This window comes from Passer domesticus, chromosome 19, assembly GCF_036417665.1.
Source record: "Passer domesticus isolate bPasDom1 chromosome 19, bPasDom1.hap1, whole genome shotgun sequence".
Lineage (NCBI taxonomy): Eukaryota > Metazoa > Chordata > Aves > Passeriformes > Passeridae > Passer > Passer domesticus.
In genome coordinates, this window is record NC_087492.1 from 572,598 (window position 1) to 596,034 (window position 23,437).

The window sequence follows — 23,437 nt, forward strand, 5'->3', positions numbered from 1 at the left end:
ATTCATATCATTTTAGTCATCCTTTTATTACACTTCTTTCCCCAAAAAGGGCACTACAACTCTTTGGAAAGAACAAAGGAAATCACTCAATACCAACTCCAGCCCTTCACACTTTTATCACTGTTCAGTATGTCCTACTGTAAAAATGGAACAACCCTATGATATCTTTGGGAACTCTACCAGTGGACCAACAAAAGAAGTTTTGACATCTACACCCCCCAAATATGGAACATCTTTACCTGATCTTCTTCAAACCAATCTCAAGGAAGCAGAAACACATGCAATTAAAAATGGGTATATAAATCAAAACATTTACTAACTCATTCTTTTAAGGAATTTAAGGGTCCTAAGTGCACTTATTGTAATTATTTAAAAAAAAAAAAACATAGAAGACTACACAGAGCAATAGTCTTCTGTTGCCAATACTACAGTCAAGAAATTAACAATAATATAAAAAAGACAGCCCAATAGAACACAACTCAGAATGACTTAAAGTCAGTTAGCCATGAAGGAAACTAACATTTTGGTTTTATATTCAAAACTTGGCAGTAGCTAAGCTCATAAAAATAAGCTTATCCCATTTAAATATGCTTGATTGTACAATTACATGGAAGGAGTAATCCTTAACCTAGATCTGATTTATAACTCATATGACTTGTTCTAAATGAGGGCATTGAACTAGTGCACATAACCAAAATCCAGTTTTTGAAGACTACTGTTATGCTCTTCACGTGAAAGAAATATCAAAGCAGAATTTTAAAGCTTTACCAAAATGCATAAAAAAAGGCCCCAGTACAGAACAGCAATATTTTCAACTAAATAATGTGCTTCTCCACCAGCAAGTTGTGTTGTACTTTGGTTAAAATCACCACGTTGATTACACCTACTTTCTTCACCAATCAATCCAAGGTATTATATAAATAGATCAAACCATACTTCACAAGTTCAGGTTACCTAAAAATAATGACAATTTCCCACCTATTAATTGTAAAGTGGGTCATACAAAAAAGCAGCTTAGACCCACCAGCAAGGAAACCCAACCTGCCCAAGTCTAACCACAGGAGTGGCAAAGAACTTCTCCTCCCATGAGAGTCAGAGCCCTCCCAGCTCAGGGATTCACTTTTCAGTGTTCCAGAAAGCAGAAATTCCCTCCTTCACAACTAGAAGTCAGCCCAAGACAAGTTAGAATAGGAAAAAGAAAAAAAACCCAAACCAAAACATGACATTCACATGAAGTTCTTCCCTCAAATTCCTTTCTAGAACACAGCTCCCCACAGGGAGGTGGTACCTGTGCTGCATCAGTGACACAGGACATTTGTGGGACACAGCTCTGGGCAAGGGGTGCTGGACCAGGACAGAGGGACCAAGGAAAGGCACAGCCCTGCCAGGCCACTGAAACCTCTCTGACAACTCAGGGTTTCAAAGCCTGTGAAGGCAGAACTCTCTGAAACCACCACAAAGGCTTTCAAAGTACTAGAAACTGAGAGGAGATTAATTACTGGATATAGTTTTCAAAAAAATATTCTGGGGGAATCCCCGTGAGCAGCAGCAGGGCCTGCTGGTCAGTCCCACATCCCTGCACACACTGGCCCACGTGGAATCAGCTCAGCTCAGTCCTGCACCATCCCACAACAGGTTCACTTCTGGAAATAAAACTGTCCACATGCAGGCTGGAGGCTCCTGTGGTTCCAATGCATAGATTACACCAAACGCTGGCAGCTTCTAAGCGAATGAAAATCACATCTACCTCAATTAGATGTTCTATTTTTATATTTAGGATACATTTCTTCAAAATAGTCGATGTGTGGAGGCTGGAGGATGTCGAGGGCAGAGAGTACCTAGGAAACACCACACAAGGTCAAGGCCTATTCCAGAACAAATCCCTTTCAAAATGACAGATTGCACATTCCTCACATGGCTTCATTTTATTCTATTCCACAGACAGACCAATGTTCTGTCTCACCAGGTATGCAAATTTAATAACCCACCATGTCAGATATTCTGTACATTCAATGTGTCTTTCTTTTCTAACTCAAGAAATTTTTTCCAGCTGTTTGAGTAGTAGTTTGAAAGCACAAATGTATCTATCCAATAAAAAGTGGTTTCTTTACAATATATATGAACATAAAATCTTTGAAAGAAGTAATTCCAACAAAGAAATGTAAAAGCAGAAGATATTACACTTTGTTCTGCCTTTAGTCTTTCAGAGTTTTGTGATTCACTGCTTTCACATGGGAATTGCAAACCCCAAAGTTGTTCCCATTCTGAATAAGCAGCTCAGTGGTATGAAAAGCAAAAGGTAAAAAAGGTAGAAAAAAGGAAAAATGTAGAAAAGTAGCAGCAGAGAATTCCCATCCTTACAGAGAAAGATACTCCTTGGTGTGGTCATTTGGATACATCCTAGCAGGGCTCATGACATTTGGTGAAGCACCCAAACTTCAGATGCACTTCAAACTTCATGGGTCACCCCAAAAGTGTTTAAACATTTTAACTTAAGCTGACTGATTTCACCTAAAGCAGGCTTGGGAGAGGACCAGCAAAGGGGACAGGACCATGGAGTACAGAACAGCTCAGGGGGAACAGTGTCCAAAGACACTGTTCTGTGCAGCTGACATTTACTAAAGCCTGAAATACGGCCGGGCAGAGGTGTACTGACTGTCTGTGTGCAAACACTTTGGAGGGGGAATTATGAGTATCCTTAGATTCCTGACAATTTCATTTTTACAGTGTTTGTAACAGCAATATCTGAGTTTCTAGAAAATCTGATCACCCTAAAATCAGAGAGCTCTTAAAGCATTTTAGATATTCTGTAACAAAGCACACTTCTGTTACAGAGAGCTCCATTTTACATTTAGGTTTTCTCAAAGATTTCAAGATTACTTTGAATTTACTTACATTGTCATGCTTAAAAAAACACAACATCTTCAACTCCCGGAAGACCCTTTTACAAGAGACCAAATTTTGGAAGACGTTGGGCATCTTTTTGAGTGCAACTCTCTTTCCATCTCGTGGATCTGTTACTGACCTACGGAATAAAAGATAAAGAACATCACATACTCCTGTTAGTTTTTCTAAAGAAGAAAATAATATTTTAAAGTTTCTTATCGCTTTCAGCTCAGTGAGTCAAAACAAAGTGAAGGAAAAGAGCACCAATGTGAGGGCACTGAGCAGTGTCCTGCAGAGCCTGTGTCACACAGATGTGACCATTCTGTGATGGAGCACACACCCAGCCCAGCAGTGCCACACACACAGTGGCTGTCAGGACAAACATCTCCTTCACCTCCCAAAACACCTCACTGAAACACTCCTAGTTACCCAGATTGGATTCTATCAGGACTATTGCTCACTTCTTCCTCTCCAAAGAAGATCTAATAATCTCATTCTGACAGAACACTGGCAAGTAAGACTATTTATTGGTCTATCACCAAAGCACAGCTGGAGAAGCAACAGCACGTGGTATCCAGGTTTCCACAAATGTAAAATAGGTATGATACTGGTCCTTCTCCCACACAACTTATGGAATGCAAGTATAGTAGCTCAGGAATTATAAGGTGCTTTGCACATGGCAAGTATTTTAATTTAAAATAATTGGATTCTGAAAATAGAATTTTATAATGAGAACCATAAAACTAGAGCAAGGAGATTATGGTGCCTCAATTCCCAATCCCAGTTTTTAAGGTGAATTTCTCAAATGTCACTACAGAATAGACTATATGCATATTTTTACTGGGATGACCAAAATAACTTCAATCTCAGTGCAGTCTTGAACCCACAGAAGAATCCACATCCACCTATGCACCCTGATAACTACATTTGTCCTTAAAAAATTGCTGGCTTTTCTCTCTCATGTGACTCCTCAACAGCAGACATGCAAGGCAGCTTCTTATGCCTCAGGTCCATGTTTTAAATATCTAAATAAAAGATTTGACTGGAGTGTTCAGACATCTACCTCACTCCCAAGTACCACATCTGATTTCAAACCCATTCAACCAGCCCAGAGTCAGCCCCAACACGTCGGGCAGACACCTGTTAACAGCCCTGCACGTTTGTGTTTTAAACCAGGGGCAAGGTGGGACTTGGGAAAGGTAATTTCACACTATTTCTGTGGTGAGAAACACAGCTAAAAACAATCTGAAAAGGTCTTTTAACCCATGATGTATTTCCTATTTTCTCCAGGACTTTTGCCTCCTGCCTGAAGTGGTGAGAAGGGGCAGGAGAACAGCAGAGCTCCAGCTCACACAGCCCCACACAGGGCACCTGCACAGCAAGGTGTTCTTATGGCCATCAGGCACTCTTGGGGCTGCCACGGCTCAGGATCCAGCAGAGGCAGAGCCTGAACAGCACAGGCACACAGCAGGACTTGCACAGCTCTCCCACAGCCTGAATTTGCAGGCAGGAGGTATCTACAGCAATCAGCTTCCAAATCCCTGCCACGCCAGCAAGGCTCACTCTGGCTAGTCACAGGGAACATGCCATCCTGCACAGTGACAGCAATCACAGCAGCCCACAGGCAGCTGGGGAATTCTAGGTGGTTTGGGTATATTACAGTCTCATACCCTGCCCAGCACAGGAGCTGATGAAGCAGGGATAACAAGTCCTCCAAAGCAGCTCCCACCACCCCCAGTGGGGATGTCCCTGCTCAGTGTCCAGCTCCACAACCAGCTCCTCGTCAAAGCAAACTCCACAGAAATTATTTAAATGTTCCATACGGGGTGCTTTGAATGCATATTTTAAACAAACATCTGACTTTTACTGCAAAACATCTACTTATATAGTTTCTATCTAAGAAAATTAAATATAAAAAGGGCTAACATTTTAATTTTATTAGTCTAAAAATCAAGCTAATAAAACTGTAACCTACACTCATGTATACTCTTCAGATGGTGCCATACCTCCACACAGAATTACCAGATGACCTCAAAAGGTGTCCTTTTAATTTAATTCTAGATTAAAATGGTCATTCCCAACTTCCAATAAAATATTAAACTAGAATAAGAGAATTCAGTTTTAGAATAGTAACCCAAAACATTTCCAGGCAAAGTCTGAAACTTCATAAATTATTTTATGAGACCAGAAGTACTCCTCTCCCACTGCCCAAACTGAGGGAAATGTTAAAATATGGAACTAGAACATTTGAAGTGGAGGTCGCAGCAAAAAGGTATCAAAATGGGATTTTTGATGACTTTGGATCCACTTGTTTTCTGCAGCAGTCAGCTTTCACCAAAATCAGTTCAGATGGAAACTAAATTTAGGGACGTTGAGTAAGTCCACACTGGCCTGAGGTGAGCCATGAAGCAGGTTCCAGTTGCCTTAACTGAAGTTCTCATATCAATGTTAATTACACATGAACAGTAATACAATCTGCATAACTTTTTTCCTATTGATATTGAGCCCGACCTTTGTCTAAGTCCCTTCCTAATTAATTTGTTAAAAATTTTGAAAGGAAAACATTTTAGAATAAACATTATCTTAGGAGAGATTATATATATAGGAAAGCAGTTGCTGAGCACCTGAAAATCCTTTACCCCTGAAAATATGAACAGATGCCCATCTTTGTCTTGCTGACTGGAGGCAGAATCAAACGTTTTGAGCCCAGATTCCCTGGTTTGGGATTCTGCTGCTGCTGAGCCTCACTGGAGGAAGCTGTGGGCACTTTTTACTTCCCAGGACCATCAGGGTCCCAGCCTCCCCTCCATGGACAGAGCTGTTGTGCAGCCTCACTGGGGAAAGCTTTGATAAAGAGGGATTCTTTAATTAAATAACAAAACTAAGACTTATTTGATAGCTACCATAGATCTACTGATGCTGATTTTTACTAGCTGTGGGACCCTTTTAAAAACCAGAGAGAGCTGAACACGTGCAGAGCTGCTGAAGTTCACCTCTGCAGTGCCAGGCCTGGCGTGGCTGCTCTGCCCTTCCAAATGTCTCCACACAATAACCATGGGTTTGGGTGAACACTCTTTTCCTAGTCTCTCATAGAGAAAGGAGTTCAGTGGGGTTGCTGTGGCGTTTGCATTTATGACCAGCTTCTATTTTCTTTTAAATAACTCACTTTTACAAAATGTGATGATCCCCTGCAGTATCCATCTGGAAAGCAATTCCTCTGCTCTTTCCCCCACAGCAGCAGCAATGCCAGCCTGCCTCCCTGCCTTGGGCTGGGAGCTCTGCACTACTCACCAGCAATTTCACTTCAAGGGGCAGCACAAAACTAACAATCCATGTTCTGAAGATCAGAACTGTCAGGCCTGCATTCCAAAGAACAGGAACAAGAAAGGAAGAAAGGAAACAGCCTGTCTGAAAACCTGGTATTTACAGCATCCAAAAAAAGATGCTGAAAATGTTGCTTTGTGTTTGTGTACAGTACCTACTTTGATACTAGTAAAATAATTATTTATAGCAATATGCTATCAGGTCACATATCCCCAGGAGAAACTAGAAAAGCAGGAAAATCTCCTAGGAGCTAATTGAGAGAACAGCTAGAAAGGCAGCTTTACTTACTGCTGCTCTCAGAAGAACACACTTGAATTGCCTGCCCTGCTTTGTGAGGACATTGCAGCTCGGGTGAATCCCGCAGCAAAGGGCCCAGCAGGCAGGAGCCATCCATCACAAGGCACTACTGAAGCCTCAAAGGGTGCACTTACTAAGCACCAACTGCAGCTGGGGATAAAGACATCACACACCAAGATTCAAACCAAAAATAACTTAGCAAAAATTTATATATAGGTATGGGGCAAAAAATAAGTTCTTGAATCCTGTGTCAAGGCAGGTGGCTCAGCTCTAACCATGCCTTCAGGAGCAACACTGGAACAGCAACCTGAGCTGGGACATCCAGCACTGAACCCTGTGAGAGCAGCCATCAAACCCCATCCCTGGGGGGACAGCACACAGCTGGGGCAAAGGGCCAGGGCCTTTTGGGGAGCAGATCACCACCACAGCAGGAGAGCAGCCCCGGGGCCAGCACAGGAACGGGAACTGCACTGGGTGCCCTGTGCAGCAGGGCCACTCTCCTGCCATCAGAAACCCTTTTGTTCTGCTGATTATATATAATATATGTACGTCTTGCTATATTTAAGAACTACACAAAAAGCTTTTAAAATAGTCTGACATAAAACACATAAAGAAAAAAGATACTTTACAAAACCTCCACCTTCTATTTACTTTGCAAGCTAATCACACCAGAAATAATACAATTTTAAAAAGTAATAGGACTACAGAAGAGATTAATGACACAATCCAGACCTCTAGTTAAAATGTTTTCAAAGACAATCCTTATCTCAAAGAATCCTTGCAGGCATTCAGCCGTTTCAATTACGCATTATAAGCCTTTAGCAACTCTCTGCCATGCTGATGGCAAATTTTCAAGGTGGAGTCTATGCCAACAGTGACTTTTTCTCTCCCTGAATCCAGGTCAAGGCATACACATTGTTCTGTAGTTTCAACTGGTAGAAAAACAAGTTTGTGACTGCTCCGTGCAATTATTACACAGGAGCAAGATAATGAAAGAATGTTCTTGGGGTGGTGTGGGAAACTGCTGGTGGAGTTTGTTCTATCACGGAAACAAACCTTCCTTCACATTTATAGAGAATATCTATAAATTTACATCAGGACTTACCAGAAGGGAGGGAATTTAATAGGATTACTCTGCAAGTTTTTCTTATTAGTCAGTGAACTTTTTTCCTCAGTTGCTTGACTCTCAATCACACAGGCTTTTCCAGCAAGCCTTACTCTGAGCTATGTAAGTGACCTGGTCCCACAAGCATTTCAGCTGCTCACCCAGGCATGTTTGATGTACCACTTTAAAACAAACAGCACAGCTCATACCCAAGGGCATGTGATCCCAATATGCCACTTTTTCAGCACAAGGTATCGCAATCAATCACATCTTGGCATATTTCAAAATATACTTGAGCATGGGATGGTATTAAAAATCCCTCAGAAAAGCTCCCAAACCCACAAGATTCCCAAGACTGAAGTGGAAGGGCAGGGAGAGGCTGTGCACTTATCAGATCTCTTATCTGGGAAATGCTTGATTGAGTACATAAAATTTGCACACAGGCACAGGGCATGAGACCAGGCTCTGTTCTCTGCAAAGTCATTGCCAGGCACTGAGCCCCACCAGAATGTGACAAAAACTGATCCACAACATTTCACCGACTGTTGGGTAGGAGAGGGGAGAGCTGAGGAAAATAAGGACATAAGTGTGAAATCCTTAAGAAAACAAACTAATATATATATGTGGATTTAGCAACAGATGTCTTACTGAAGGAAAAGAAGGCAATGCATCCATACAGGCTGAGTTTTTACACAAAGCAGCTGCTTTAGCAATCTACACTCTGAAGATTCAAACACCAGGGACACAGGCCAAAGGTGTTGTTGCAGGCTCTGCAGTGACCTTGCCTGCTGAGAGCAGTGTTTTCTCCACCACAGACTGCAGCCCACACCATTCCTGACCCGCCGGTGTTCTCCAACACACACAAACAAAGCGTTCTGAAGCTCCGGGACAATTCCTAACAGAAGGTAAATTATTCAAACGCTAAATGGTTCTGTCTAACTTTGGTGGCCTGAAAGTCAGTTTTCCAGCCCAAAGCTGGGGTTCCTGCCCCAGGCAGGGCTGCTGCAGCTCGGGCTGGCCCCAAACAGCTGTGCTGGCACGGTGACAGGGAGCAGGGAACAGCCCAGACAAAGGCAGGACAGACAGACGCTTGTTCAGGAACAATGGCAGCCCAGGCATATGTCAGAGAGGATCTCGGTCAGTCACACTGCTCTGCCAAGTGAAGAAGGAGAGGGAGAGGTGGGATTAATCTCTTTTTGAGGGCTCTTGGGTAACACATGAACTGTTTCTCGAGAGGTGCCTCACCCCAGCAGTGAATGCAGAGAACCAGCAGATTCCTGATCTGAGGACCCCAATTTTCTAATTTAATGAGTCTTTTCATCCTGTGTGTGCAGCCAGGGGCTGAGCTGTGTGTCACAGCCCACTGTGCCCCCTGTCCTGCCAGCAGGGTGACCTGAGCTCCCCTCCAGCACTGGTGGGAGAGGGATCATCAGGAGCAGGGTTTTGTTTTGGTTGGATTTCTCACAACAAGAGAGTTTTAGCACACACACTCATGCAATTAGCATGGCATTATAATGGGTTTTACCCTCTGGCTGTACATACATTGTCTCAAAGATGCAAAAGCTGATACAATCTCGTTTAAAGGAGATATTCATAGTCATTTCAGCTATAATTTTTTAAGGCAAAGCCACCCACAGATTCATTAGGAAAAGGAGGAAAATATTACAGCAGAGCAGTGCTCAGTCCTCTTCACTTTACTGCCATGACCAGAGCTCTCTGGAAGGCTGCTCTGAACTTACAGCACGAGGCCTGTCCCCACGAAGGAGCAACAAAACTGGAAATCAGGAGCCCTGACAGGCACAGCAGCAGGGAGCCTGAAGGAGGAGCACAAGTCAGGGAAGCACACGGAATCCCGGGATGACTCCATGGAGTGAGGAACAGCACTGACCAGAGGAGGATCCTGCACCCACCCACCAGCCAGAGACACAGCTCAGAGAGGAACCACACCATTCCCTGCTGAACCACACCATTCCCCGTTAAACCACACCATTCCCTGCTGAAGCACACCATTCCCTGTTAAACCACATCATTCCCTGTTAAACCACACCATTCCGTGTTAAACCACACCATTCCCTGTGGAACCACACCATTCCCTGTGGAACCACACCATTCCCTGTGGAACCACACCATTCCCCGTGAAACCACACCATTCCCTGCTGAACCACACCATTCCCTGTTAAATCACTCCATCCCTGTTAAACCACACCATTCCCTGCTGAACCACACCATTCCCTGTTGAACCACACCATTCCCTGTTGAACCACACCATTCCCTGCTGAACCACACCATTCCCTGTTAAACCACACCATTCCCTGCTGAACCACACCATTCCCTGTTGAACCACACCATTCCCTGCTGAACCACACCATTCCCTGCTGAACCACACCATTCCCTGCTGAACCACACCATTCCCTGTTAAATCACTCCATCCCTGTTAAACCACACCATTCCCTGTTAAACCACACCATTCCCTGTTAAATCACTCCATCCCTGTTAAACCACACCATTCCCTGTTATCCCACCTGTGAGCTACCTTAAATACCTGCTCACCCTGAGGAACCCAGCAGGGCCCATGAGCCATAAACACTGACACATGTGGCCACCTACTCACATCAGCAGTTTGGGGACTTAAAAAACATTCTAAAACTTGCAGTAAATCATTGCCTACAAAAAGTCCCAGTAGCTGCACCACAGAAGAGTCTGAAACACTGAGGCAGAGTTGTTAGTGACAGCAGAATTTTTAGCACACAAGCATGGAAAAAATAAGGTTTCATTGTTAAAAGACATTATCAAAAAGAACAGCTGTTATTTTTCAAGCTATTTAAGCACTGGATGTGCTGTTGATTTTCAGGTCACTATTGCTCTGTAGCAGCCTCCAGCTGGCAATACTTCAAAGATCCTAAAATGAAATATTTACAGTGGGTTAAAAGAAAAAAAAAATCTTTCAGAGATATTATATGAAAGCAAACTGCAAAAAGATAGCTAAGGAGATACTACTGAGCAAAACTTGGATTTCACTTGGATGTAACTTTGAGCCAAGTCACACAGCTCCCTGTTTCAGCCATCCCTGGGGATCAGCTGCAGGAGTCACTGACACACCTGATGGCCTGACAAGAAGCCATGGGCAGGCTGATATGGATTGATAAAAGCTGGGTGAAGGTGTTCACTGACACAAGTAACAGCTTCTTGTACTTTTAGACACCTGGGACCTAAAAAATATAGTCCAACTGCTAAATATTTTGGCAAGTAAAGTAGGTTTTGCATTCAGGAATCTGCATATGAACAACAATTTTTGTTTGTTGGAAAAGCACTGAACAGAAAATAAGTTACTTAAGAAGATTACACAAAAAGACAATTTAATTAATTGACGACCAGTGTGCATTCTCAGCATTTCATTAAGTTTTCTCAACATTCTCCATGGAATACTGTAAAGTAATCAAAAAATACCCAAAGGCACTTCAAGAAAACCTGTAAGTTACTCCAAATAGGCAAGTCTTTCTAACACATATCCCAGGAGCTGGTCTTTCTAGTGGTATGGGATCTGTTCAGGGGAAGAACTGACTGAATGCAAGCTAACAGATTTCATGTAGAACTTTCACATGAGCCTGAAGAAAACATCCAGATTTCATTTCCACTTACAGGTATTTTACGGGAAAGGGTTAAGTGACTTCAAAGGTGTGCTTCACTCCCTCCTGCTAAATGCAGACCTCTCCAGAGCTCCTTTTCCAACCATGATGTCCTAAAAAAGCCTTTTAACGTTGCTTCTAATCACACCCTCCAGCATGTGTGCCATTATCACTTATTCTTTACAAATCAGAGCTAAAAGCAAAACTGATTACTGCAAGAAATCTGTCTCCTTGAACAAAAAGTGATTCAGAGTATCTTACTTAAAAGAAAGGAGTGAAAATTAAAGGGATACTGTTATGGCTAATATCTTTAAAAATGTTTAATTTGTCTTCCTTCATGGAAGCTTAAAATTGAAACTGCTTTCCAAATCAAATTTATTTCTCCATTTACACAAAATTTTCTCACTATGCTTCAGACCTTTTTATTCACTTCTCAACTGCCTACATGAACCACAGCTACAATGAATTACTACACCACACAAGACATTTATTCAGATACATTTTTAATTTTATTTTTAATTCTTTTTTTTTCAGCCAATGACATAGCTCTGGATGTGATGCTCACAAATAAATGACATGCCAAATAAACACATAAAGATTCATGTGTTTTTACAGTTCTTCTTTATTTTTAAAGCTTATACCACTCCAACATGCACATTCCTGCCCCAGTTCACTGACCTCTATTCCCATTCCCACCAGCCAACCAAGGAAAACCCAGATGAGAAACCTTCCTCTCCACGTCCAAGAAGCCTGCAGGCCTTGGCACAGCTCCTGGAGTATTTCTGCACCTCCAGAGCAAAGTAGGTTAATCAGGTCTCTGGCCATAGCCCGAGTGCTGCCTGGCCTCCTGCAGCAACCACCCAGCAGCTCTGCTGCAGCCGCAGCCCTGCTCCTCCCTCCCTGCACTGTGCACACCAGGAGAACAAACCAAAGGAAAGGTGCCTCAGCTCCTTCCTGCTCATCACCCCCTCACCTCACACAGCTGGGCACCTCATCCCAACCCACGCCTCAACACTTCCAGGGAAGCCTGTCCTACTTCAGCCATTCCTTTCCCGCCTGTGTTTGGCTGCTTCCTGGCATAGCAGAAAATCAGAAGAGGATTCAAACCAAAGTGCACAACAAATATTTGAAACTCGGTACTTCAAAGTAATTACACTGCAGTGTTCCCTGCTTCCACCAGGGAGATATTTGTACCTGTTGGTTAAGGATTAAGCCTCAGGACTTTGATGTATTTGTATAGAAATACACAAATAAATAGGTATATATGTATGAGGCTGAGGGTACCTCTTAATTTTATGAATTACTGCCATTTATATTCATCTCCCCAAATTCTGCAGTGATGATAAATAGATGAACATTCATCAAGGTTTTAGCGGGAAGAGCCAAATCTTATTTATTGACCTTTCAAGTTTCAACTTACTCCGCCTGTTCCTCATTCAAAGGAATTCTGTATTCTACAGTAATACAGAACACAGAATTGAAACCCAGAATACGTTAAAATACTATTTTAAATACACGCCAAGCCTGTAAGATGCTGTAATTCCCAAGCCCAACACCTCACAAGGGCCAAAGTAAACACTGAGCAGAGACATCTCAATTGCTCTGCTGCTGAACAAACCACAGCAAGAGCTGAGAGCCACAGGAGCAGCACATCTGACACGAGCTGTGCAGCTCTTCCAGAGCTCAGGATCACCCTCAGGCTGTCTGACAATGGTGGTAAAGGCCCAGCCACAGCAACAGCTGTGTCCTTGTAGCTGTACACAAGGCATTTCACATCAGCTTTTCTAAGGCTTCCTCTGCACATTTTACTCATGTAAATTATTGCAAACTGCTGCAATTTTTTTTCTGTGTAAAGATTTCTATGTGCTCAACCCTGCCCAGTCATTCCTCCTCTGAATTACTGTAGGAACAGAAGGGACATGTCAAAACACAAGTGTGAAATAAATAAATTCCTAACCTCTACCATCCAAAAGCCTAGAAGATGTCTCAGATGGGATATTTTTGGAACATGAAAGAAGTGCTTTATATTTTATTACACGTTAATGAAGATTTAAGAAAGACCCATAGCCTTGCAAAAAAGAAGGAAAAAAAAAAGTAAAAATCAGTCTTCTATTTATTGCCAGGGCGTTTAAAGACACACCAGTCTCCCATTACCATGGGCCAGTGAAGTGAATGATCCTCTGTCACATACCATCAAGTCTCAAGGTGCTGTAAAAATTCCACCTATTTCCTTGACAGTCTCAATTACACTGGAGCCATAACCACTCCTTTTCAATAGATTCAAAAGGCAATTTCAGAAATCCGGAGACACTGGAGTGACATGCTGAAGTGGAGAGGTGAACAGCACCTCTGAGTGAACAGCCTGCTGAGAGTGGGACGAGGCTGCTCAAAATTCTCCCGTGTCTGCAACAGCAGAACATGTAACTGATGAATTTCTGTGAGAGGTCGTTTGGCTACTGTTCAAATGTCTGAAATACTGTAAAATTTGCAAAATCTACATTTTCAGGTAAGCCAGCCAACCCTGTTCATGTCTTGGTGCCAGGGCCAGGTGACCTGTACCAGGTGCTGGAGGCAGCACAGCTCCAGTGATCCTCAGCCTCTTCCCCCTTCTAAAACTCACCCACAAAATGTCATCTTACAGAACTGTTTAAAATATTACAAGATCTTCAAGGAAAGTGTGTCTCTCCCTCTTCCCACTAGAAGAAAACCAGCCTGAATTGTTATAAACCAAATTAACTGTGCTACAATGCAGTTGGTTTGGTTTCACATCTCCATCCACAGAAACACCAAGGTCTGCCCTGCAGGACTCCCTTCTGACCTCCTCCTTTCACAGCTGTATTTAGCTTCCAGTGATCTCCATGAACTGACAGGAAAATCCTAATATATGTTTCTCTATTCTGAGTCTGTCAAAAACCCTGTGATAACAGATGGAATCACTACCATGGGTGCAATTCCAGGGGAATGAAATTAATGACTCTAAAATACTTCAAACTCAAAATTTAAACAATAGTTCAGGATGAAATAAAATTATTACAGAAGAATTCCCTTTACTGGGTCATTTGGTAAGTGACAAAAATCTCCTTGGGAACAACTGTGGGAGTGATGATATATACATTTAATATTCAAATTACCAAACACCTGTCAGTTCTCAATGTTTTAGATGAGGTTTCACATGAGTAAACAGTAGCTTAAAAATTATAAGGTGACATGCCCAAGACAGAGATCAGAAAAAAAGCACAAGTAGGTCAAAGCTGGTCCTGATTCTGTCAACATTCACCTACTTTTCCTCAACAGCTTCAGAAAACAATAAGCAATCCAAACCTAAAGAACACACATGCTTTGTTTCTTCAGCAGGGGCAGAAGGGAAGCTCAGCACAGCTCACAGCCTTGGGTGAGGATGTGAATGCCCTGCTGGCAAAAGCACGGTGCACGCTCTTGATCCTGACTTTTCAAGTGCAATCAATGAGCAAATATGCTCAGAAAAGCACTCTGATACCTTGAGGTATCTATAATAATTGAAAAACCAAATCAAATGTACTTTCCACTTCATAATTAAAATCTGCTTCTAGTTAAGCTCTTAGGTAGAACTCTTACTGTCTTCAATTAAATCAAGTGATCCATGGTAAAACAGGTTTTTTAAAATACATTTTTGCGTCTCAGAGTGGCTGTAGGACATTCTCTTTTAGAACAGTGGTGCACAAAGACTGGCAGAGTGCAGGATCTGGGCTGGTCTTGCTTTAGTCACTGACACAGAAGGATTCCCCAGCACAGACAGACGCTCCCCTCTCCACACACAGCCCGGATCCACAAGGAAAAGATAAAATTCTTTCTCTGCCAAATCATAAATGGCAGCTTTCAATGCCTTTTAGATTTAAACCTGAAGAGGGTTCTAGCAGATCTTAATTTCACATCCTTTTATTCCAGCTCATCATGTGAATATTCACTGGTGAAGCAGCACTGGACAGGGCACTAATGATGCAGACCACAGTCCCTTTAAATTAACAGCAATTATTATGTGGGAGCTTCTGCCCCCAACAATTTGAATTTAGACACAAGAATAAAGTAGATGCTAATCATTACTCACTGCCATTTCACTTTAAAAGCTGGGTATTATTTTTATACTAGCCTTGGTTGGCTCTGTGTTTGGTAGTTGGGGTTTTTTTTCATTTCCATATGCTGAACCACAGGAAAACAAAAAGCACCAAAGCCCACTGGTCTTTACTGTACATCATGTTAACAACAGCAACTCTGAGAACAATGACTTAGAAGACACATGCCCAAAGATAGCTGACAAAACTATTGGCAGATCTTCATTTCTGGGTCCATTCCTATCTGTCCTTGAGACTGAGATACGAGCTGTGACTTGAAAAATGCGAATTGAGCGGGAGACTCCCGACTTCTGCTCAAAACCAGAAATAGTATCTCAATTCCCCCTGCGTTGTTTTGACTGTCTTTATCCTGTTTCTGTTAAGGAGCTGAGAGCAGGCCTGAGCTGCCCCCCTGGCGCTGGGACACCCCAGCACACAGCCCACGTGTGACCTTGGTGTGTGCTCACGTGAGGAGCTGTGAACCTGCCTGATCCACAGCCCTTCCTCGGGCCAGAACAACGACAAAAACAGCCATTCTGCTTCATCATCACACCCAGCTACAAATCCACATCAAGGAGGTCTGGTCTCGACTTCAAACACACCAGGGACAACACGGGGGAGCCAGAAAGCACTGAGAGGCGCAGGAAATTCTTTTCTTCATTTTACCAAAAACGCTAGCCTAGGAATTGATACAATTAAGAAAGATGGATGGCAAGCAGCCCAGAAATAATAATGCCTTCTCTTCCTTGTCCTGAAAAGAAATCCTCCTTCCAAAGACTGCTCTGAACGAGCCAAGCAGAACTTACAGAAACATCCAAAGAGAAGTTATACTGCAAGATGAGAACAGCCTTTAAACAATGCTTTTGTCCTGTCACTATGCAATCTCTGGGGGGAAAAAGCTCTAATTGAGGCTTTCAAATAGTCTCACATGGGCTGCCAAGGGCCTTTAAAAACGAAGGCAGGAGGAAGCCAAGCAGGCCCCCAGTTAAAAGGCAGAGACACACTTGTGCTCAGAAGCCAGTGACCTGCAGCTCCACTCCAGACAGGAGTGCCCTACATCAATCAAGGGCCTCAGAATGGACTGGGAGAGAACTTTTTCTGTATTTCCTGTAGTACACCTTAACCCATTAGGAACCAAAACAGCTAAGGCTGAAGGGCATGGTTCTCAGCGAAAGGCAGTCCCCTGGCCCAGAGCTCGTGCCAGCTGCCCAGCCCCAGAGTGCCCGCACACACCCCAGCAGCCGTGCACAGGAGGAACACTGCTCCTCGCTGAGCTGCTCCTGCCTTCCTGCAGTAAGGGCTGCTGTTCCAGACAAACACCCTTCATAGGTACATGAATTTATATCCAACAATAAAGTGCATTACCTGCACTAGCCAACTCCACACACGCAGCCAAGGGAGAGGGCACAGCCAGCCGCTCTTCAGAAAAAGCACAATAAACTAGCTCAAACCCTGCATGAGTACTTGGCCACCAGCTCAAACCATCCCCAGCTTCACTGGTCCCACTGAGCAAAGGCTCTACCCTGGCACCCGAGGCTGGAAAACCCTGAGAGCACCGCCTGGTGGTACCCGGATGATGGAGACAAACTGCTCTGAACCAGGAGCACACAGGATTACAGGATTCACCACTCCAAAACGACAAGGAAACTCAACACCACTTCTCTGGTGAGCAATTTTTTTTCTGCAACTATTAAAATGTATTTTCATATAAAAGAGAAGGGAGGAAAGAAAATCCTCCTCTAAAGTCCAAGGATTACTACAGTTCCCAGTATATTTCTCTTTTCCACAAAATTTCCTGTAAGAGTTTTTGAACAGAATGCTCTGAATAACCTTTTCTTTTTTCGAATTACACATAAGTACCATCATATAATGTTCTAAGAACATTGAAGAAATAAGAGAATATGTATTTTACACAATGATTCTTCTATAACCATTCTGATGTTATATCCAACAGCATAAAGAGCATAAAAATTCTACTCACGCACAAATGCTTCCAAGCCTTTATAGAAAAACACCACATCAGGAAATTAAAGAATGATACTACCAGGACACACTGATTCTGCCACAGCCCTCAAGATTAAAGCTCAAATTCTTACTAAGCACTTTTAAAGACTGTACATGGCCATGTTCCAGAGCTGTAGCCATGGAAGTTGTTTCATATCAAGGCTGGTGTAAGTCTGCCTTCATTTATCCACCACGATTGCATAAGAAAAGATGATGCAGCTTTCAATACTGAAATGAAGTCCAGATTATTCTGGTAGGTTTGGTGTATTGCTCTGGTGCATTTCAAGCAGCATTTTGGCACCTGGCTGTCCTCCCCTGCAGCCCTCCTGTCCCACACCAGCCTGAGCAGCACTCACTTCACACACTGAGCTCACCTGAACGCGACTGGCATTTTTCCACAATTACTGAAACCCCCCAGGCAATTTGTAGCAAAACTAGGGAGCTGTGAACCCGGAGAGCTGAGCTGACAGCTTCATTGATCGAGGCTCTCAGCAGACTACAACACAAAGCTGAACCTTACAAGCATCAGCACCTCAGTGACTTCAGGCGTTTGTGACCATGGGCAAGCTGGGGATTCCCAAATGAGCCCCAGGTCTGTGATGCACAGCTGGAATCCCAGTGCTCACACAGGGTGCACCCACAGGCTGCAGCCCTCCATGTGCCCACAGGACACGCTAAGGAAGGCCACGTGTTTCTGGAGAGGAGATGACTTTGCTCTTTTCCAGGTTCCTCCTGCAATGCACTGTGGATGGAGCTCCAGTGATTTCCACAGGGAAATGTTATTTATTTTCTACTATTTACCCCTTGTCTCCAAACACTACTGTTTTCATTTAAGCATGCTGTTGGTAAGCTGCACTTCATATCAAGTACCACAGACAATGGCAGAAAATAAGAAAAATGGGCAGAAGTGATGAAAAAGTCAGAAAAGACAGTGGGAGAAATAAAAATTAAATAAAATATATTACTTATGTTATTTAAAAAAAATACTGCTGCAACATTTGCTTTTACAACCCCTCTTAGACAGGTGATGACTATGGTTTGTACCACCTGTAGCTACCACCCATTCAGTGCCCATCCCATCCACTTTTTCCCTGTTACTGCTGATTATAAACAAATGCAATCATCAATAAAGAAAGCATTGATCCCAGAAGTCTCTATCCTTTTCATACATGTTTGTGCTGCCTGCCATCTGCCACTTTGATTTAAGCATCTCCCACCTTACTCAGGGGTCTACTTTTACAAAACAGGTGCAGTAGTTACTCTGACTACCAATAAACCAAAACTTACAGCATCTACTGTGAGATTTTCTAGCGCTTAAAACTCTTTGTGGATTTTTAACATACCTTTTAAAAAAACATCGCCAATTATATTAATGAACACAAATTCCACTTAAGCAAACTCGACACACCTCTGAGCCAGCTTTTCTCACAAGAACAGCTGCACATTACCCACTCCAGACCAGGAGGCAGAACTTTCCAGAGGATTAAAGATACATGAGACCCAGATACAACCATTACAAGTAATCAAAAAACAAACATATCCCCAAGGCTTCCTCCACTTCACCTGCCCTAAGCTATTCTTTCTATCCCATTGTTCCCTGAGAAATGAAGCAGCCCAGGCACATCCAGCAGCCTCCCCCCAGATCCTTGCACAGCCTTTATCTCCTGCTCTGGGGATCCCACACTTTGGGCTGCACCCTCACACCTTCACCCCCCAAAACACCAACAGCTCTGTTTTGCACGAGGGAATTCAACAACTTAAATATCCTCTTAAAAAGAGATGAAAGAGTCGGGGGGAGAGGGAAAAGAACATCTGAAATACGTCTTCTGGAAAATCAATATTAAACTGCAGATCCAGTCACAAGCTGTAACATTTGCAGAATTCAGAGGAAAAAAGAAAAAACACTGAATGCTACCAGGATCTAACTGGATTATCAGCATCCAGTCCTGCGTGGATACAAACAACATCAAGGTCTGCAGGTGCTGCAAAGCAACTTGCATTTCAAGTGACCTCTGAAACGCTGACCTTGGCATAATTTACAGTGAACTAATTTATCCCAAATGGTCCTTGCCCAACTTTGAGAAAAAAAAATGTTATTCACATTCCTTCTTTCTTGCATCATGTTACAAGACAATAATGAACAACTCGTATATTACTTGGATAGAATTTCACCTAATCCCAACGTCTAATTTGAATGCAAGGAGTTATTATATCCATTTCATTTAATTCACTCCATTTGGGAAACAGTCATTTAAATGTTAACAGAATTTTTCTTTTCAGGAAATTTGAAAAAAAGCCCCAACCACTCAAATATATAAAGCTTTGCAAAATTTCCCATACAGAAAAACCTGATTAAGGTCATTGTTCTACTACATTTCTTCACAAATAAGGTCAGAATCCAATTTAGATAAAGCAATCCTATAAAAATACTGACACAGGGATCCAAGGGACCTGCAGCTCCTTGCATTGTGATGGTGAATGTGAAATCTCCACTCCACTCCATGCCCATTGCCAGTGCTGCCTCCTTTGCCTTAGGCATCCTCCTGGTTCCCTCCAATAAGTGCATGAAAATGACTCTGCCTCCTTCCTATGAAATCAGTGTCTGTGTGCATCAGACAACAGCAGAACCCACCCAAGCAGAACACAAAGAGTGCAAAACTCGTGGTCTAAGCCCGGCCCCACAGAGCTGGGGGAGGTGATGAGGGGAGACCAAGAGTGCCAAGAGCCCCTCTGTGCCCCTGCTCGTGCCTGGGCACGGTGCCACGGGCTGGAACGCCCTGGGGCCAGGGCTGCCACCCCAGCCCTCCTGCTGCACCCCAGCCCCACACGGTTACATGACACAGGTCAAAGCAAACCACGGAACACCTGCTAATTAACAGAGCACTTCCTGTGGTCCAGTACTGTCTTCTGCTAGCAAGTGAGGTTTGAGGGACTGGAAAAAGATGATACAGACAGCTTTAACGTCAGAAAAAACCTCTCCCACCAAAAGTCCTAAAGAATTTCACAAAGGAAAAGTCTGTAGTTCAGCTTTTGCTAAACTTGCTTACCAGCCTAGGCATCCTTAGTAGTATTAACTATGCCAAACATCATTGTGGTTTTCAGCAATATCAGATAGCAGAAGGGGAACTTCTTCTGCCACTTCTCAGACTTCTCTGAACCCATAACACCTTTTTTTCCTTAATATACATTCTGGCAATTTTGTCCCAAACCCATTATCCCCACTGCATCCTTGCTCAACAGGACACATTCCTTTAAAGGAAAGGGAGATTATCAGTTTATCCTGGAAACGTCTTTCCTGCTGCTGTGCTTAGTATCAGTGCTGGGATAAAACCCTCTTAAAATAGTTCCAGGGTCCAAGCAACAATCCATTGTATGCAATATTCTTTTGGAGTTTATGGAGCAATGACTTTGGCATTTTCAGGCCTTTGCAGGCCAGGAAAGAACAGTAGATTAAGGCTAAATTATTTCTGCCCTCAAAGTTATGACAGCCTGAACATGATGTCCTGTCTCAACACCAACAGCCAAACTGTTTGGAACACTGTACTGCCATGTGACCTCCTGAAGAAAAAGGATTAGATTCAAGTACATTAACCCACACACACAATTTCAAATGGGGTAAATCAGGAATTTAAAAAATATTAATTCAAATACTTTCTTCTATTGTCACTTGTAACAGCTTTCCCACAGAGATGCATTTTAACATGGATTTGACATTATTAAGAGAGATTGCTTGGTTCCACAGTTTCTGATGAACGACAGTAACTTTTCAAAATTAAGAGACACAAGGAAGACAAGTGGAATTCCCGCACACCTTACACTCCTATCCCACTGGAGTAGATATACCCCAGCCAACAGGACATTTCCACGTTTCAGCAGCAGTGTACCACCTTGAACCAGCAGCAAGAGTCATTATTCCCTATGTCCCTCCTGCAGCTGCAGAGCCTCTTCAGTGGCTCAGGAACCCTGCATGGAAACAGCACCAGCACCTCTTGCACAGGGACTGAGGCTTCACCCCTCCTTTCAAACCTACCAGCCTTGGCAGGTTCAATTGATACATTTTTTTAATTATCATTATTATTATTTTTTTAGGAATCCCACCAGATGGCAGCAGCATGTCTCCCCAGCAAAACTGGGAGCACTTCTCCAAAGGACAGCTCCTCATTCTTGGAGCAGACACAAGACTTCCAAAACTCAGTCCTACTCAGTCTGAACCACAGGGCACAGACAGAGCTTGTCGCTGACACTAAAATCTGGATTTTTTCAGCACTTCAGGAACATGAGAGCAGGGAACACTCCAAGAGCAAATCACTCTGGTTTTGGCAAATGAGGAACATGACTGGGTTTGCAGCAATTCACCAAGCCAGAGTGTGGGGAAACAAACCTGCAGGACCTGGGGAAAGTCCCTGCACACCTGCCCCTGCTCAGCAACACCTTCCCCGTGCCAGGGCAGCAGGCAGAGCAGATGCTGTGCCAGGGACAGCTGATTTCCCCCGCAGTGGTGCCCAGCTGAGCGAGGACGTGGCTGTGTGCACAGACACCAGGGCAGCTGCACCCGCAGGGGTTAATAACCAAAGTGCTGAAGCACCAGGCTCTGGCTCTTCACGAGTGAAAAACTCCAGCAGCACATTAGCCACCCCGAAACATCACCGAGTAGCAGACAAATGAACTAATGACAAATGCTAATTCAACTGCCAAGAGAAAATCTCTCCGGGTGAGCTAACGGGAAGTGCAACTCCACACGCTCGTCTGGTGAGCTGAACTGAGCTGCAGGTCAGCTGTACCCCCCAAACAAAGCAGTGACACATCAGAGCAGACGGAAGTCTTGTGCAAATACCCCAACTGTCGATGGAATAACATCCATTTCCCTCAGAAGCACTGATAAAAACTTTTCAGTTACCTATTAGCACAAATAATGCCCAGACAAGATACTGAGAAACAATGAATCGTCCTTCCAAAGTCACTCAGGCTTTGTGAATCCCGTGTCATGCCTGAACCCAAGTGCACGTTGCTCGTGCCCAAGTCACCTCAAACTATAAATACTCAGGTCAGAGTTTACTTTATCTCACATAGCTAAAATTCAATTACGTGGGCATTCTTGCACATTTTGAATGAAACTAAAATTCAGTTGAATTACTGCTTACAGACTCCTAAATTGAGCCTGCACTCACCAGCAGAAGTTAAGATGAAATGCCGAAAGCTGAGCAGTGCCCACTGAAATCAAACACACGTGAGCAAAGAGGAACTCACTGCCACCAATGACACCGTCGGCCAGTGCACCCCGGCTCTGCCGGAGGGATCCCAGCTCCCAGCTTCTGCTTTTAGCTAACCCCCTCCCCCTTTGTTGTTTTCTCTTTCCCAAGCTGCTGTTACCTCCAAGCCAAGCTGTAGCTGCAGCTCTGCAGGCACAGTCCCCCGGGGCAGGTCTGGCTGCAGGTGTGCACCCAGGGCTCGGGATGGGAGGATGCTTCTGGCACTGTCTTTCCTACCTGATGGCAGTCAGAGCCTTCCTCTACACCTCCCTTCTGCCCCCAGCACTCTTAATGATATTATATTTAAATATGCAAGCGTGACCTTTCATTCTACTGAATATTGTGGAAGCAGATCTCTCTCTGCACCCTGCTTTTTGGCGAGCAGAACTGGGAAAATGAAGACCTGGGAAATGCACAGGCAAACAAAACACCGGTAAAAAGGGCTGATCTTACATAACGACATAAATTTAAGCAAAGACTCTAACAAATTAAGTTATAAAACGCCATACTTTAAAAAATATAGAAACCGATGGAAATACCTTCAGATAATTTTTTACAGCAGATTCCTTGTCAGTTTTCATTCTTTTACACCCACTTTTGAATGCTGTACCACAGCCAGAGCACGGCAGTGCTGACTGCACAACAGCTCCCCTCCGACTGGGAGAACTCAGCGTTTAAATTAACTGCCCAGCTCTGAGGGCAGGCACTCGAGAGCAAGCACAGCACTGACCTGCACCTCGCTGCTGCAGCTCCCTTGGCCTCTCAGGAAGCACCATTTTGCTACCAGCACCGGGCTGGTGACGCGTGGCCAACCTGCCAGGCTGGGCTGCAGGCAGAAGGGGTTTTGCTCTCCTGAGG

General features: G+C 43.6%; 1 protein-coding gene across 3 annotated transcripts in view; it reads right to left on the minus strand.

Moving 5' to 3' along the window:
- The window catches only part of NLK (nemo like kinase), a 38,082-nt gene that overhangs the window by 12,773 nt on the left and 1,872 nt on the right, over nucleotides 1-23,437 (minus strand). For all 3 annotated transcript variants that reach the window (XM_064394569.1, XM_064394568.1, XM_064394570.1), the window contains 2 exons: nucleotides 2,896-3,025; nucleotides 1,783-1,838 (listed from right to left, as the gene is read on the minus strand). In XM_064394569.1, the coding sequence (XP_064250639.1) occupies nucleotides 1,783-1,838; nucleotides 2,896-3,025 (186 nt within the window). The remainder of the gene's footprint in view (nucleotides 1-1,782; nucleotides 1,839-2,895; nucleotides 3,026-23,437) is intronic.